We start from the raw sequence: 12,942 nt of genomic DNA on the forward strand, positions 1-12,942 counted from the left end.
AAATATAAATTATTTTTAAATTGCGCAACATACATTATTTTTTTATTTTCAACAAGAGTCATTTTTTAATGTTTAAATTTTAAATGATGATAAAAATAAAAAGCAAACAATGAACAAAATATTAAACACATAGCACGAGTATGATTTATGATATAACGTGGCGTTAAAATATATCAAAAAATTTTTAATCCTAAAATTGCCCAATTTTAATAAACACATGGAAAAAAAAAGAAAAAAACTACCACGTCATTAATAAATATTTGCAAAACTATAAGGAAATATATAAATCAAAATCCATAATTTTAAGATAAAAAATAAAATCTAAGCTTTTTAAAAAATTGATTACGAGTATAAAGACAAAAGGAATTATTCCCCAGACAAATATTTGTACTTGTCAAAAAAAATACAGCAACACGTCATGCTTATGAAAAAAAAAAAAAAAAAAAATATGAACAAACAAGGCAAATTGAGATTATATTTTTTCTCTAGTAAAATCAATGATTGGTTGAATTTATTTGCTTATCTATCAAGTAACAGTGTATTTAAAGACCATCAAAATTTTAAAACGTCGCAAAATCATAAAGCTTTTTTTTACGTTAACAACAAAGTGTTATTTTTTTTTTTGTAATTTTATAATCAACGATACATGATGATTCTGAAAAGTATATTTTTACTACTAGCTATTACATGTAAGTATATTAATTAATTAATTAATTATTATTACTATTATTAAATTGATTATTTAAAATTAAGTTACGAAAAAAAGAATAATAATTATAACTAATTATTTTAATTGTTTCAGATGCAAGTGCAGATTTTGGATCCTTTGATTTCCCAGAGTGTTCAAAACCTAATCAGCCAGTTTACGGTGGTGATCCATGTCAAGTGTGTGTTTGTACTCATCAGCTACAAGTTAATTGTACAATAAGATCTTCATGTCTCAAGAGTAACTTTGCTGATGTTCCATTAGTAAAAACTTCTGATAATGTTCTACCAACAAAAGACGCAAAAGAAACAAAAACTAAAACTGAAAATGTAACACCTGGTACAACTAAACCACCATGTGTACTTGGTACATTCTATCGTAAATATTGTAATACATGTAAATGTTTTGCAAACGGACCAGGATGTACACAAAAGTTTTGTCATAATAATATTTATAATTTTGATGGAACATTGGTTAAAAGTAAATCTCACAAAGAAGAATTTGATATATTTACAAACCTTAATTTAAATGAAGATAAAGATAATGGATATTTTAATTATGATCATATTGGTGCTAATAATAACAATCTTAATATTGTACCAATCTCAGGTAAAAAAATTGGAAATCCTGTTTTTGGTTCCACAAAAACAACAGATCGTTTAAATTTACCACCAACAATGCAAGCCGTAGAGGACTTTTAATTGGTAATGTTTTAAAATGGACAAATAAAATAATTAATCATACTATGATATTGATATTTTTTTTTTCGATTTAAAATAATAATAATAATACATTTGTAAATGATGAAAATACAGTAATAAAAATAAATATTGTTATTATCAAATAAATTTTATTGTGCAGTAAAATATATATAAAAAAAAAAATATATAATTAGTCTATATATTATCGCTTTTATTAATAATTGTTAATGGTTTTGATTTACTCAATGAATATTCCATTTTATTAATTAGTTTTTGAAATTTATTTAGTTTAAATGTTTCATTATCATCATCATCATCATCATCGTCTTCATCAGATTCAATCACATTATTATTTTTATTAATATTTGTTTTACTTTCAGCCAAATTATTATCAGATGATGCTTTAATATTTTTATTACCACTAGAAAATCTATTCCATACTTTAACAACATTTTTATTATCTGTTGTTATTGATAATGATGATAATGATGAACATTCAGAATATCTTTTTCTAGCACGAAATTCAGTGAGAATAGCAATATCATCATATAATTCTTCATCATTTTTTATAATCAATTGACCAGGGTCAATTGTTTCATGTATACGTGGTACTTTATAATGTTCTTCGTCATCATTTGATATTAAAATTTCTTCTTTAATAAATAATGATGATTCAACTCTTTCACTATTTCGTAATTCACCAATGTCATCATATACATCATCTGGTTTATGATTTAATTTATTAATACTAATTGGACGTGGTGCTGGTGGACATGTATAATTATTTTGTTGTTCTTTTTCTTTAACATCATCATCATCAGCAGCATCATCATCACCATCATTTTTTTTTTCATAATTATTAGTAATTTTTATATCAGATACATCATCATAATTTGATAATTCAAATTCTTTATTAATAATTTTATTATCAAATAAATTTTCATTATCTTTAATTTTATTTTTATTATCTTTTTTATTTTTTTTATCAATTTGTTGTTTTTTTGGTGATATATCTAAATCTTTTTTAATTCTACTAAATATTGATTTTTTTTTTTGTGATATATCAATTAATTTTTCATTTTTTTGTTTATTTTTTATTTCAATTTTATTATTACTATTATCATTATTATTATTATCATTATTTTTTATTAATTTTTTATTTTTTGATAATATTTTTAATGATAATTCTTGTGTTTTATTTAAATTTTTATATGTTGAAATTACTGGTTGTCGTAAATCATCAATTTTATGATAAATACAATCATCATCATAAGCATCATCAAGATGTTCATATGATAATGATTTTTCATGTGGTATAGATGGTAATCTACGTGGTACTCTTGTTGGAATAATTATTGTATCATCAAATTTATTTATTTTATTAATTTCATCATTGTCTTGATTATGGATCATTTTTTTTTCATTAATTATAATATTTTCATTTGTATTATCAATATCTTGATATTGTTCATCAGATATTGTATTATCAGATATATTTGATTCAATTATATTATCTGTTTGTTCATTTTGTATACAACTTAATTGACAAATTGCTTCTACCCATTGTTTCATATCTTTTGGTGATCTTGCAATAAATACAAGTGTTTTATTACCAGGTGAAAATACTTCAAATGCTGATTTACCACGTTCTGGATCACGTGGAGTTGCATTTGGTGCTGCACGTGATAAATAACCACGTATTGAATATATTTCACTTGGTTGTTTTTCAACTTTACTTGAGTATACCAACAAATGTGTGCCAACCAAGCCTGTAAAATAAAAAAATAAAACAAATAATAAAAAAAAAGATAACATGAATATTTCAAGCATGATTTATTTTGTTTATTTTTTTTTTTTTTTTATTTAGTAATGATAAAAAAAAAAAATTAAATAATAAACGTGATGATTTTAAAAAACATTTTTTGTTTTGTAATTAATATAAGTTATAAATAATAATAATAATTGATAATTACCAAGCCAACATGAACGTAGATGCTCAAAATTAAAACCAATAAATTTACGTTCTTCTTTTTGTAATAGTGGACCACATTTGTAACATTTACTTTTAGTTAATTCAGTTGAAAAACTACTATATAATTTAACCAATATATCATCAGTATCAATTTGTTCATTAATCAATGTTTCTGTTGAATTTTTAATTACTGGAAAACATTCATAATATCCTTGACTTGTTGGTGTATTTGATTTATTTTCTGGATCAATATATTCTGTAATATTTTCATCATTATTATCAGTATTATCACTAATAAGCATTAAACCTTTTCCTTTTCCAGCACTCATATTTAAATATGTTGATACTGAACATTGATTTTGTAAATCAAAATTTTTTTTTGTTCTTTGTAAAAGTTCATTTTTTTTATTTTCAATATCATTTGGTAAATTAATTTCACACAGGCATTCTAAAAATTTTATTAAATCTAAAAATAAAAATAGTATTAATATATTAGAAAAAAAATAATTAAATATTTAAATTTACCTTCAAGAAGATTGACTAGATCATCGTCCATTTTCATTATTAATTAAATTAAAATATGACAAGTTAAATTTATTATCAATAAAATACCAAATGAAATGAGAAATATATAGATACGTCATAAATTGTACATCATTTGTGATTGTTCAAGGTGATTTATAATACACTTGCTGTTGATTAATTTAACTCTCAAAATGAATCAACACTGTTAGCTGAAACATTTTTTATTATAAAATTATTTAATAAACAATTTTTTAATAAACATCAGAGTAAATGCAAATATTGATAATATTATTATTTATTTATTTAATTTTTTTCTAATTAAAAATATGTAATATCTAATGTTTTATTATCATTGATATTATTATTATAGTTTTACAAACAATTTTAAAAGAAAATAATAATATTTTTTAAATATTTGAATAATCAAGATTAATGTTGTTGTTTATACTTGTGAAAAAAAAAAATAAATAAAACACAATTTGTTTATTATTGAGCTTACTTGTATTGATGAAATAATTTTTAAAAAATAATAATTAATTTTTATTCACAAGTACTTGTTAAAGGCGTTGACCCTGTTGAGATACTGATGTTTAAAGATATATTATTTTATATATACTCACTTTTGGCTTGTAGACTCCCGCAAAGTTTCACGTCATCTTACGACTGTCCTGTTTCTATATATTCATTTGGTATGTGATGCATTATAAACAAGAAATTGTCTTTTCCCTTCCACATGACGACATTCATATATCTTGCATTAACTTTTTTCGATGACTCATTTTTTTTTTTTTAATTCTCGTGTCAATTAATTATTACACTTGTCGTTGTCTCTATTTCAGAAAATTAAATATATCATTGATTTGAATAAAAAAATTATTTAATTTATATTTTAAATTAAATGTAAAATTTTTATTTTTTTTTTTATTCTCAAGTTGAAATTGTTTCCTATTTAATTTTTGACAGTTTTAGGTCACTTAAAAATTTAATACTTTTTTCTTTTTGCAATTGGTATTATTATTATTTTTTTTATGTATATCATTGAATTACACCAGAGGAAATCATTTATTTTATTATTATTTATAAATTTGATATTTAAAAAAAAAAACATTTATTTATCTTGATAATAACTATTTACATTTTTGTTTATTCGAATTTCTATTTATTTCGATTATTTTTAAATTTCGTTTCGATTCGAAAAAAAAAATCAAATAACACCTCATTATTTCAATGTTTTTTGTTGTCAGTCTATATTTTTTTTTTACTTAACTTTATCATTTAAACGTGACGAAAAAAAAAAACAGAGTTATTTCTAGCAAAGTATATATGGTTTTTTTTTTTTCTAAGAGAAAGAAACGTCGTGATACCTGATGAGATTTCAATCCCGTCACGCGATACTATTCAACCACGATATTCTTTAAATTTCATTTCAAGACTTATCGATCGTTTTGGTGGAAAATAAATTTTGTTTTTTTCATTAAATCAAATGATGATCAAATGTAATATCATGTATTTTTGGTGCATAAAGAACTCTTTGAGTCCAAGGATCAGTATGAAATATACGAAATTTACATGTTTCACATTTAGCAGCATGTGTTAAAAATATTGCTGATTGTTCCCACCAACGTCTTACATCTTGTCTACGTGTTTCTTGTATTTGTGTCATTAATTCACACTCATTACGAGCAATACGTTGTTTATATTTTTGACAATGAAATTTTGAATATGTTAAATATGTATCTAAATTTGTATTATTATTATCAATTAATTTTTTTGATATAATATGTGAACCTGATTTAATTATTGATGAATGTGTTGGTGCTGCAATACTATCTAATTTAATTTTTTTTTTTTTTTTATAATATTTAATTTTTTTTTCAATTATTGGTAATTTTTTATCTTCTTTTATTTCTTCTTTTTCTTCATTATTATTTTTAACATTTGGATCACCAAATAAACCTTTTGTTTCAGCAACTTTTATCATAAATAGAGAATTAAATTGCATCATTTCACGACGACGTATTATACAAATATAACAACCATTTTCATTATCAGGAAATGGTGTTACTGGACGTGATGAATTATCAATTCGTAAATCTGACATTTGGCATATTTCAAATAAATCAGAATCTGGTATTTGTGATTCAATAATTGTTGTATTATTATCATCATCATTATCATCATAATCTTCAATGGAATTTTTACAACGTGAATCTTGATGTATTGTTGAACGTTTACTTGAACGTGATGATCTACCACAATTTTTTGGACTTGTTTCTTTTGGTGATTTACGACGTGGATGATCTTTTGTATATTTATCTCTTGCCATTTTATTTGCATACTGTACAACCTAAATATAATGTTGGATTTTAATTTTAAATTATTAATTATTAATTCATGTTTATAAATTATTTACCTGTTCAACCATTTCAGTTGTTTCTGATGGTAAAATACTGTGTGTTTGATATACAAGTAATTGAACATTTGGTTTTGTTAATGAATATTTTAAAATTGATAATTGTTCAGCTAATAATTGACGTGGTCTTTCCATTTGTAATTCATCATTAATATTTGTTAATTTTTCTAATAGCTCCATATCACCACCACGTGCAATAACAAGATCAACAATATCTTTTAAACCAGTATAACTACAATTTGGTGATGCTAATACAACAGTAGCACGTTCCATTTCTGAAAAACCTGGTGCTTCATTATATTTTTCAGTAAATATTTTATATTCATTTGCTTTAAAACCAAGTTTTTTTAAATAATTATCATATTCTTCTCTTTTTTCGCCAGCATCAAATACTAAAAGTCTTTCTGTATTTTCAATATCACCTAAAATACTTATTAAATATGCAGTATGACGTGGTGCAATTGTATGAGTTAATATAACTGGTCCACATAATTTTTTTAATTTAATTATTCTAACTAATGCAGCAGCACCAAGACATAATGTTTTATCTAAAAAAATAAAACAATTATTTTTAACTAAATTTGATTTTGCAAGTATTTCACGTGATGAATCATTTAATATTATAACTTTTGGACATATTGTATCAAAATTAAATTCATTTTTATATAGATTATTAATTTTTTTAGATAATATAAAACCAAGTTTTTTCATTTCATTTATAAAATCTAATTTTGTTGGTATTTTAATTGTATTAACCCAACCAAATGCAAGTAATTCATCATTTGTATTTCTAAGATGTATTGGTAATAATTTATCTAGTGTCAAAGCTGAACCACCAATTCTTAAACGTGAAATACTTGCTGCTAAACGAATTTTTGATTTAACAAGTGCATCTTCAATTTGCTGAAGATTTGCATTTATAAATGCACGTTTACGAATTTTTAATATATCTATTTTTAAAGTATTTTTAAATTTACGACTTTGCATGTCATATAATAATAACCATACAATTTTTTTTTTTAGTCAAAAATTATTATGTTTTATCCAAAAATCTGAATCTTCAAGAGTTTGATTTAAAATTTGTTTATCTGAAATTAGAAAAATTCTTTTTTTTTTTTTTAAATTTTATTAACATGAAAAAATTTCTTACAACGTAAAACATCATATACAAGACCAAATACTCGTCTCATTTCAGCTTCATCTGAATAAATTAATTGTTTAGAATTTTTTGTTTTTTCAAGTACTTTTGATGCTAAAATTATATCATTAATTCTCCAGCCAGGTTCATCACATACTTCAATAATATTTGATTTTAAATCTTCTATAGAATTTTTATTTTCTTTATTATCTATTATCGTTCCTAATGGCTCCCATTCTGATAAATAATTAATTTTTTTAATTAATTTTTCATCATTTAAATAATCATCATCATCTTCTAGGATATTCATTTCATCATCATTTCTATTTTAAATAATTAAAACATTTTTAGTATTAAATATAGACATATGTTTTTTTAATAAAATTAAATAAACTTACATTTTATCGATACCTAAATCAATTTCACGTTGAAGATCAACAAGTCTATAATAAACTTGATGTCTCCATTCTTCATTACTTGGAAGAATAAGTTGTTCAAGTTCTTTCATATGTTCTTCAATTTCAACTTGATCAATTGTCTCTTTCCAACTTGATAACATAATTTTAAATACTTTTGCATAAACACCAAATAAATTCATTTTTCCACTAATTTTAATTTTTTCAATAGCATCTGATATAGTCTTCATGTTTTTTTTTTCTTTTTCAAATAATATATAAAATTATTTTATGAGAAAGTACAACTGGCTTGAGAGTCAAACATTTACTGAATCTCAAGAATTCAGATAAAATACTGGTTCAAGTCTGCGACGTCGCGTGTCAAGTAATATTTTTTTACTTATATACTTTTATTCGTGAATTTTTACCAACTAAATTTGTTTTTTATCTTTTGATGAAAAAAAAAAAAACAATTTTTTTATTCTTTATATTTATTATTTTATTTATTTTGTTATCTGTCAATTTATCTATCAAACAAAATATATATTAATAGTTTTTTTATTTATTTAAAAATACAATAAGTAAGTTCAATGATTTATAAATTTTTTTTTTAATTATTAATTATTATTAATTATTATTTATTAATTTTAAGAATAATATTTAGTTATCAATTTTTTTTTGGTTAATAAAATGATGATCATTTAAATTAGTAGAAAAAAATAGTTTTTTTAATATAAATTTTGATTAATTGACACTGGATATTTGAAAAAAAAAAAAAATTTTAATGAATATTTTTATATTTTGTAAATAAATTATAAAGTACTCGCAGTGTTGATTTTAAATCTAAATTAACAATATCTTCTGGTCTTGCTTTTGGTTTTGGTAAACCAACATCTTGCATAAGATCAAATGCAAATGATACATTATGAACTTTTTGATCATGTGTTTTTGGTGTTAAATGAAAATTACCAAGTGGTACAAAAAAACCTTCAAGTAAACCAAGTAATAATGTTAAAAAAACACCATCATGAAATTGTGTATCTAAATCATTAACTTCAAGATGTACTTTACTCAAATGTTTATTAACAAATGATACTAATGATTTTTTAACAACAATTAATTTATCAAGACCAGAATCAAATAATGTATCAAATGCATCTCTTTCACAACGCATACCAAGATCATCATATGTTGATGTTATTTCTTCACGTACTGTTCTATGTACTAATTGTCCATCTTTTTTTTTAACAACAACAAGTTGTACTGCTACACGTTCTGGTAAACGTACTGGTGCACGATATTGTCTTGCTAAACCAACTAATAAATGTAATATTGATACAATATTTTTTGAATGTATTGATTCAACACTCCATTTATTATTTGTTGTATTATTATTACCCAATATGGCATTTGCTGTTTTTAATACAACTCTTAATTTTTGTTTTTGACCTTCTTCTGATTGTGTTACTTCTGGTACATCAAGTTTTTTACCAGTTAATTTTTCTTTATTAAAAAAAAAACAAATATATTATTTGTTAATTAATTGTGCTTTGTATAAATAATTTTATTCAATAGAAAAATTAATTTCTCTAACTTACCAATAAGTTTTTGTAATATTTGACCATCATATAAATCTTCTGAAATATCCTTGACAATTATCCTGTGACTTGCAAGTTCATCATTAATCCATTCAATTAAAACAAATATTAATTCTTTTAATTTTGGATCTTCAAGTGCTCTTGGTTCAATCATTGAACGTTCTTCATTTTCATCAAGTGTATAATCCTCTGGTGGATTATCTGGATTTGCAGCAAATCCTGGTGAATCAATTGCATATTTTCCTTCTTCTTGAACTTCTTGAACTATTTTAATAAATAAAAGATAATATGTTTATTTTTTTATTTGACATAATGTCAATAGCAAGTGTTACCTTATATGGACATTTGTAATATTAATAATTATTTATAATTTATGTTGAAATATAAAATTTTCTATTAATTTACCTTCTTTTATTCTTTTTTTTCTACCAAGTGTACCAATTTTTTCCCAAAAACTTTCTTCTTTTTCTTCTTTTTTTCCTGATAAAGGTGGACGAGGTGATTTTGGTCTTGAAGACGCCATGTCTGTTGTGTTATAATTTAATGATCAAAAAAAATTAATGATGTTGATGATGATGATGGTGGTGGTACATGAGAGATAGAGAGAGATGAAAAATAAAATTCTACAGATACGTCATCGGTGAGAATAAACAATCAACTTTGTATTTGTATTTACACATTTATTTACCAACACATACAACAATATATTGTTGTTATTATTATTTTTTATATCAGCGAAACATGGAATTGAATTTTTTTTAAATTACCTTCAAACTCTTCGACTTCGTCGTTGTCATTGTCTATTTTTTCCAATAATAGTTTTTTTGGAATAAATCCAATAACTTCTGGATAATGTTCATGATTATTTTTTTTATTGTCATTATTTAATGGAAAATAAATAACATCTGTTGTTGTTGGTTCTTGATGAAATGACATTTTTTTTATTGTTGATAAATTATGCGAATAAAATATAATCTCAACCAGGTTTGATGATTGATAAATAAAAAATAAAATTTAATTTAGCATGAAGCTTGAAGATGATTAACCATTTTTCCATGACGATTATCTAAATCACAACGGGATATCAATTTTGTTTTGTTGATAAAAAAGTCACGTTCAAATCAATTCGAATATAAATTAAAGGAATATGAAATTGCGCATTAACATTTGCGCAATGTAAAAAATATGTGTAGAACAAGAAAGGAATTGAACTAACCTCTCAATTATTCAAGTTATGAACAAGTTACATTCATAACTTGATAATATAAACAAAAATATATATAAATAATTAATTAAAAATGTCAGTTTTAATACGTTTAGCAGAGAGAAATTATTTCTCAGTATTAACAAAATTACAAGGTGTTGCTTATATGTCAAAAGCATCACCAGCATGGATTGAAGGAGAAGAAGTTGGTAATACAACCATCATAATGATAATTAATTAAATAAAAAAAAATGTTATATTATTATTATTAATTATTATTAAAAATATTTTAGGCGAATTTCGTGTAATTAGATTTAAACCAAAACGTGATGAAGTACAAAAAAAAAAAATTGAACGTAAAAATGTACCACCACCAAGAGCAAATCAAATGCCAACAGATCAAGATTGGCCATCAGTATGGCCAGGTCAAAGATCATTTCATCCAGCAGTTGTACCATTACCAGTACGTCAAGGTTATCCAAAACGTAATCAAGCACCACCAGGAAAATTTGCAAATACTGAACTTATGAAAATACCAAATTTTTTACATTTAACACCACCAGCAATAAAACGTCATTGTGATGCACTTAAACAATTTTGTACTGAATGGCCAATTGGTATTGAAAATGATGAAAAATGTGAAAAATATTTTCCACTTGAAATAATAACATCTGATTATTGTTGGTCATCACCATCAATACGTGAACCATTATCAAGAATTGTCAGTTTAAAAATTAAATTATCATCATTAAATTTAAATACACATGCTAAGGATAAATTATTGAGACTTTTAGGATCAAGATATGATGAAAAAAATGATATTATAACAATTGTTGCTGATAGATGTCCAACAAAAAAACAAAATTTAGATTATGCTTATTATTTATTAACAGCTGTTTATCATGAAGCTTGGGTTAGTTGAAAAAATTTATTTATTTAATAGAAAAATATAATTATTATAACAATAATAATGTTGATGTTTATTTACAGCGTGTTGAACCTTGGGAAGCTGAAAAAGCTCTTGCTGATATGGAATATTATGATTGGGATAAAAATAAAAGTCGTGAAAGACTTGTTACAATTCATTCATGGCCAGAACCACCATCAAATGATCTTGATTATGAAAAAATACCACATGTTACAGAATATAAAATTGCTGTTAGTGATTTAATTAATAATGGTGAAGATCAATTTTCAATTAATAAATACAGGCAATCAGTTAAAAATTTGTTACATTTAAAAAAAATTGAAAATTAAAATTAACATATTAGTGAGTTTAACATATAACATATATAATTGTGTGTTGTGTTTTTTTTTATTATTATTTTTAATTACATGATTTGATAATTTAGAAAAATGTTTTTTCATTTTTTTTGAATTATATTGTTATTTGAAATTTCCTGTAATTAAATAAGATAATTTAATTAATTGGATATAATTAATAATATTAAATTTAACTTACATATTCATCAAGTGCATTTAATACAAATTTTAATGGTTCAGAAATATTTTCAATAGAATTATGATGAGAACGATGATTTATTATTGTTGGTATGATTGATCTTGATCTATCAAAAAGTGATACAAACGATTGTAAAAGAAATGCCAAAAATGCTAATGATGCAAGTATACTTATTGGATCAAATGCTCTGTTAAAAAAACAATATTTAAAAATTAATTTATCAATTGATTAGAAATTTTATTTTTTTACTTACGGATAAAAAGCAGGACTAGTATTTGTACCGTAATAACTTCTTGATTGTAGTCCAGTGTCATCTGGTGTTTCATCAATCAAAGAAGTAACTTGTGATAAATGATAATTCATTCCAGCAGTTTTAAATCTATAAATAATTTTTAAAATAGATTTGAAAAACAGCCAAATTTTTTATCATTAGATAATGATTAAAAACAACAAAAAAAAAAACCTCTCCATAACATCCAAAGCACTTGCAATTAAAGAATAAAAATTTATTGATTTATTAACATGATAATCATTAGACTCTTGATAGCTTCCATTAATTATCACAATCAATGACATTAAAGCCACTAATAAATATTTTTTTATCATTTTTTTTCTTAATTGTTGCAAATTGTTTTTCTTTTAAATTTATCAGTCCCACATGACTAACATCTTGCTTTTGATATTCGAAAAAAACTGAGCAAATTCTGGAAGCCACGATTCTTTATATAAACTAATCAAAAAAAAAAAATTATATTTAATTTTTATATATTTTTTTTCTTGATAGAGTTGACATATGAATGAATTTAGAATGCTCCAGTTGCTCCAGCT

General features: G+C 23.2%; 6 protein-coding genes across 7 annotated transcripts; 2 read left to right on the forward strand and 4 right to left on the reverse strand.

Moving 5' to 3' along the window:
* Window positions 1–647: 647 nt before the first annotated feature.
* Window positions 648–1,407, forward strand: LOC122856965. Its single transcript, XM_044158899.1, has 2 exons — window positions 648–689; window positions 803–1,407. The coding sequence occupies exons 1-2, from the start codon at window positions 650–652 to the stop codon at window positions 1,405–1,407; spliced, it is 645 nt and encodes a 214-aa protein (XP_044014834.1). The 5' UTR covers window positions 648–649.
* LOC122856962 (putative uncharacterized protein DDB_G0289963) lies at window positions 1,257–4,715 on the reverse strand. Of its 2 annotated transcripts, none has more exons than XM_044158895.1 (4): window positions 4,525–4,715; window positions 3,905–4,113; window positions 3,381–3,845; window positions 1,257–3,176 (listed from the first exon to the last, which is right to left on the reverse strand). In XM_044158895.1, the coding sequence occupies exons 2-4, from the start codon at window positions 3,939–3,941 to the stop codon at window positions 1,603–1,605; spliced, it is 2,076 nt and encodes a 691-aa protein (XP_044014830.1). In that variant the 5' UTR covers window positions 3,942–4,113; window positions 4,525–4,715; the 3' UTR covers window positions 1,257–1,602. The 2 variants fall into 2 exon arrangements, with proteins under 2 accessions (XP_044014830.1, XP_044014829.1); XM_044158894.1 differs by lacking the exon at window positions 4,525–4,715 and adding an exon at window positions 4,404–4,500 and having other exon boundaries at window positions 1,573–3,176.
* Window positions 4,716–5,378: 663 nt separating this feature from the next.
* On the reverse strand, window positions 5,379–8,101 carry LOC122856242. The gene is given in 4 exon segments (XM_044157934.1): window positions 5,379–6,251; window positions 6,318–7,405; window positions 7,468–7,778; window positions 7,854–8,101. Coding segments are annotated over 4 exon segments (2,520 nt in total).
* On the reverse strand, window positions 7,424–10,104 carry LOC122856966 (beta-parvin). The gene is made up of 3 exons (XM_044158900.1): window positions 9,854–10,104; window positions 9,449–9,712; window positions 7,424–9,353 (listed from the first exon to the last, which is right to left on the reverse strand). The coding sequence occupies exons 1-3, from the start codon at window positions 9,969–9,971 to the stop codon at window positions 8,632–8,634; spliced, it is 1,104 nt and encodes a 367-aa protein (XP_044014835.1). The 5' UTR covers window positions 9,972–10,104; the 3' UTR covers window positions 7,424–8,631.
* A 531-nt stretch (window positions 10,105–10,635) lies between these two features.
* LOC122856967 (28S ribosomal protein S35, mitochondrial) lies at window positions 10,636–11,924 on the forward strand. Its single transcript, XM_044158901.1, has 3 exons — window positions 10,636–10,861; window positions 10,946–11,565; window positions 11,643–11,924. Exons 1-3 carry the CDS (start codon window positions 10,747–10,749, stop codon window positions 11,907–11,909), a joined length of 1,002 nt encoding a protein of 333 aa, XP_044014836.1. The 5' UTR covers window positions 10,636–10,746; the 3' UTR covers window positions 11,910–11,924.
* A 181-nt stretch (window positions 11,925–12,105) lies between these two features.
* On the reverse strand, window positions 12,106–12,816 carry LOC122856243. Its single transcript, XM_044157936.1, has 3 exons — window positions 12,578–12,816; window positions 12,368–12,493; window positions 12,106–12,301 (listed from the first exon to the last, which is right to left on the reverse strand). The coding sequence occupies exons 1-3, from the start codon at window positions 12,718–12,720 to the stop codon at window positions 12,106–12,108; spliced, it is 465 nt and encodes a 154-aa protein (XP_044013871.1). The 5' UTR covers window positions 12,721–12,816.
* Window positions 12,817–12,942: the final 126 nt, after the last annotated feature.

Source organism: Aphidius gifuensis, linkage group LG5 (assembly GCF_014905175.1).
Source record: "Aphidius gifuensis isolate YNYX2018 linkage group LG5, ASM1490517v1, whole genome shotgun sequence".
In the NCBI taxonomy this organism is placed as follows: domain Eukaryota; kingdom Metazoa; phylum Arthropoda; class Insecta; order Hymenoptera; family Braconidae; genus Aphidius; species Aphidius gifuensis.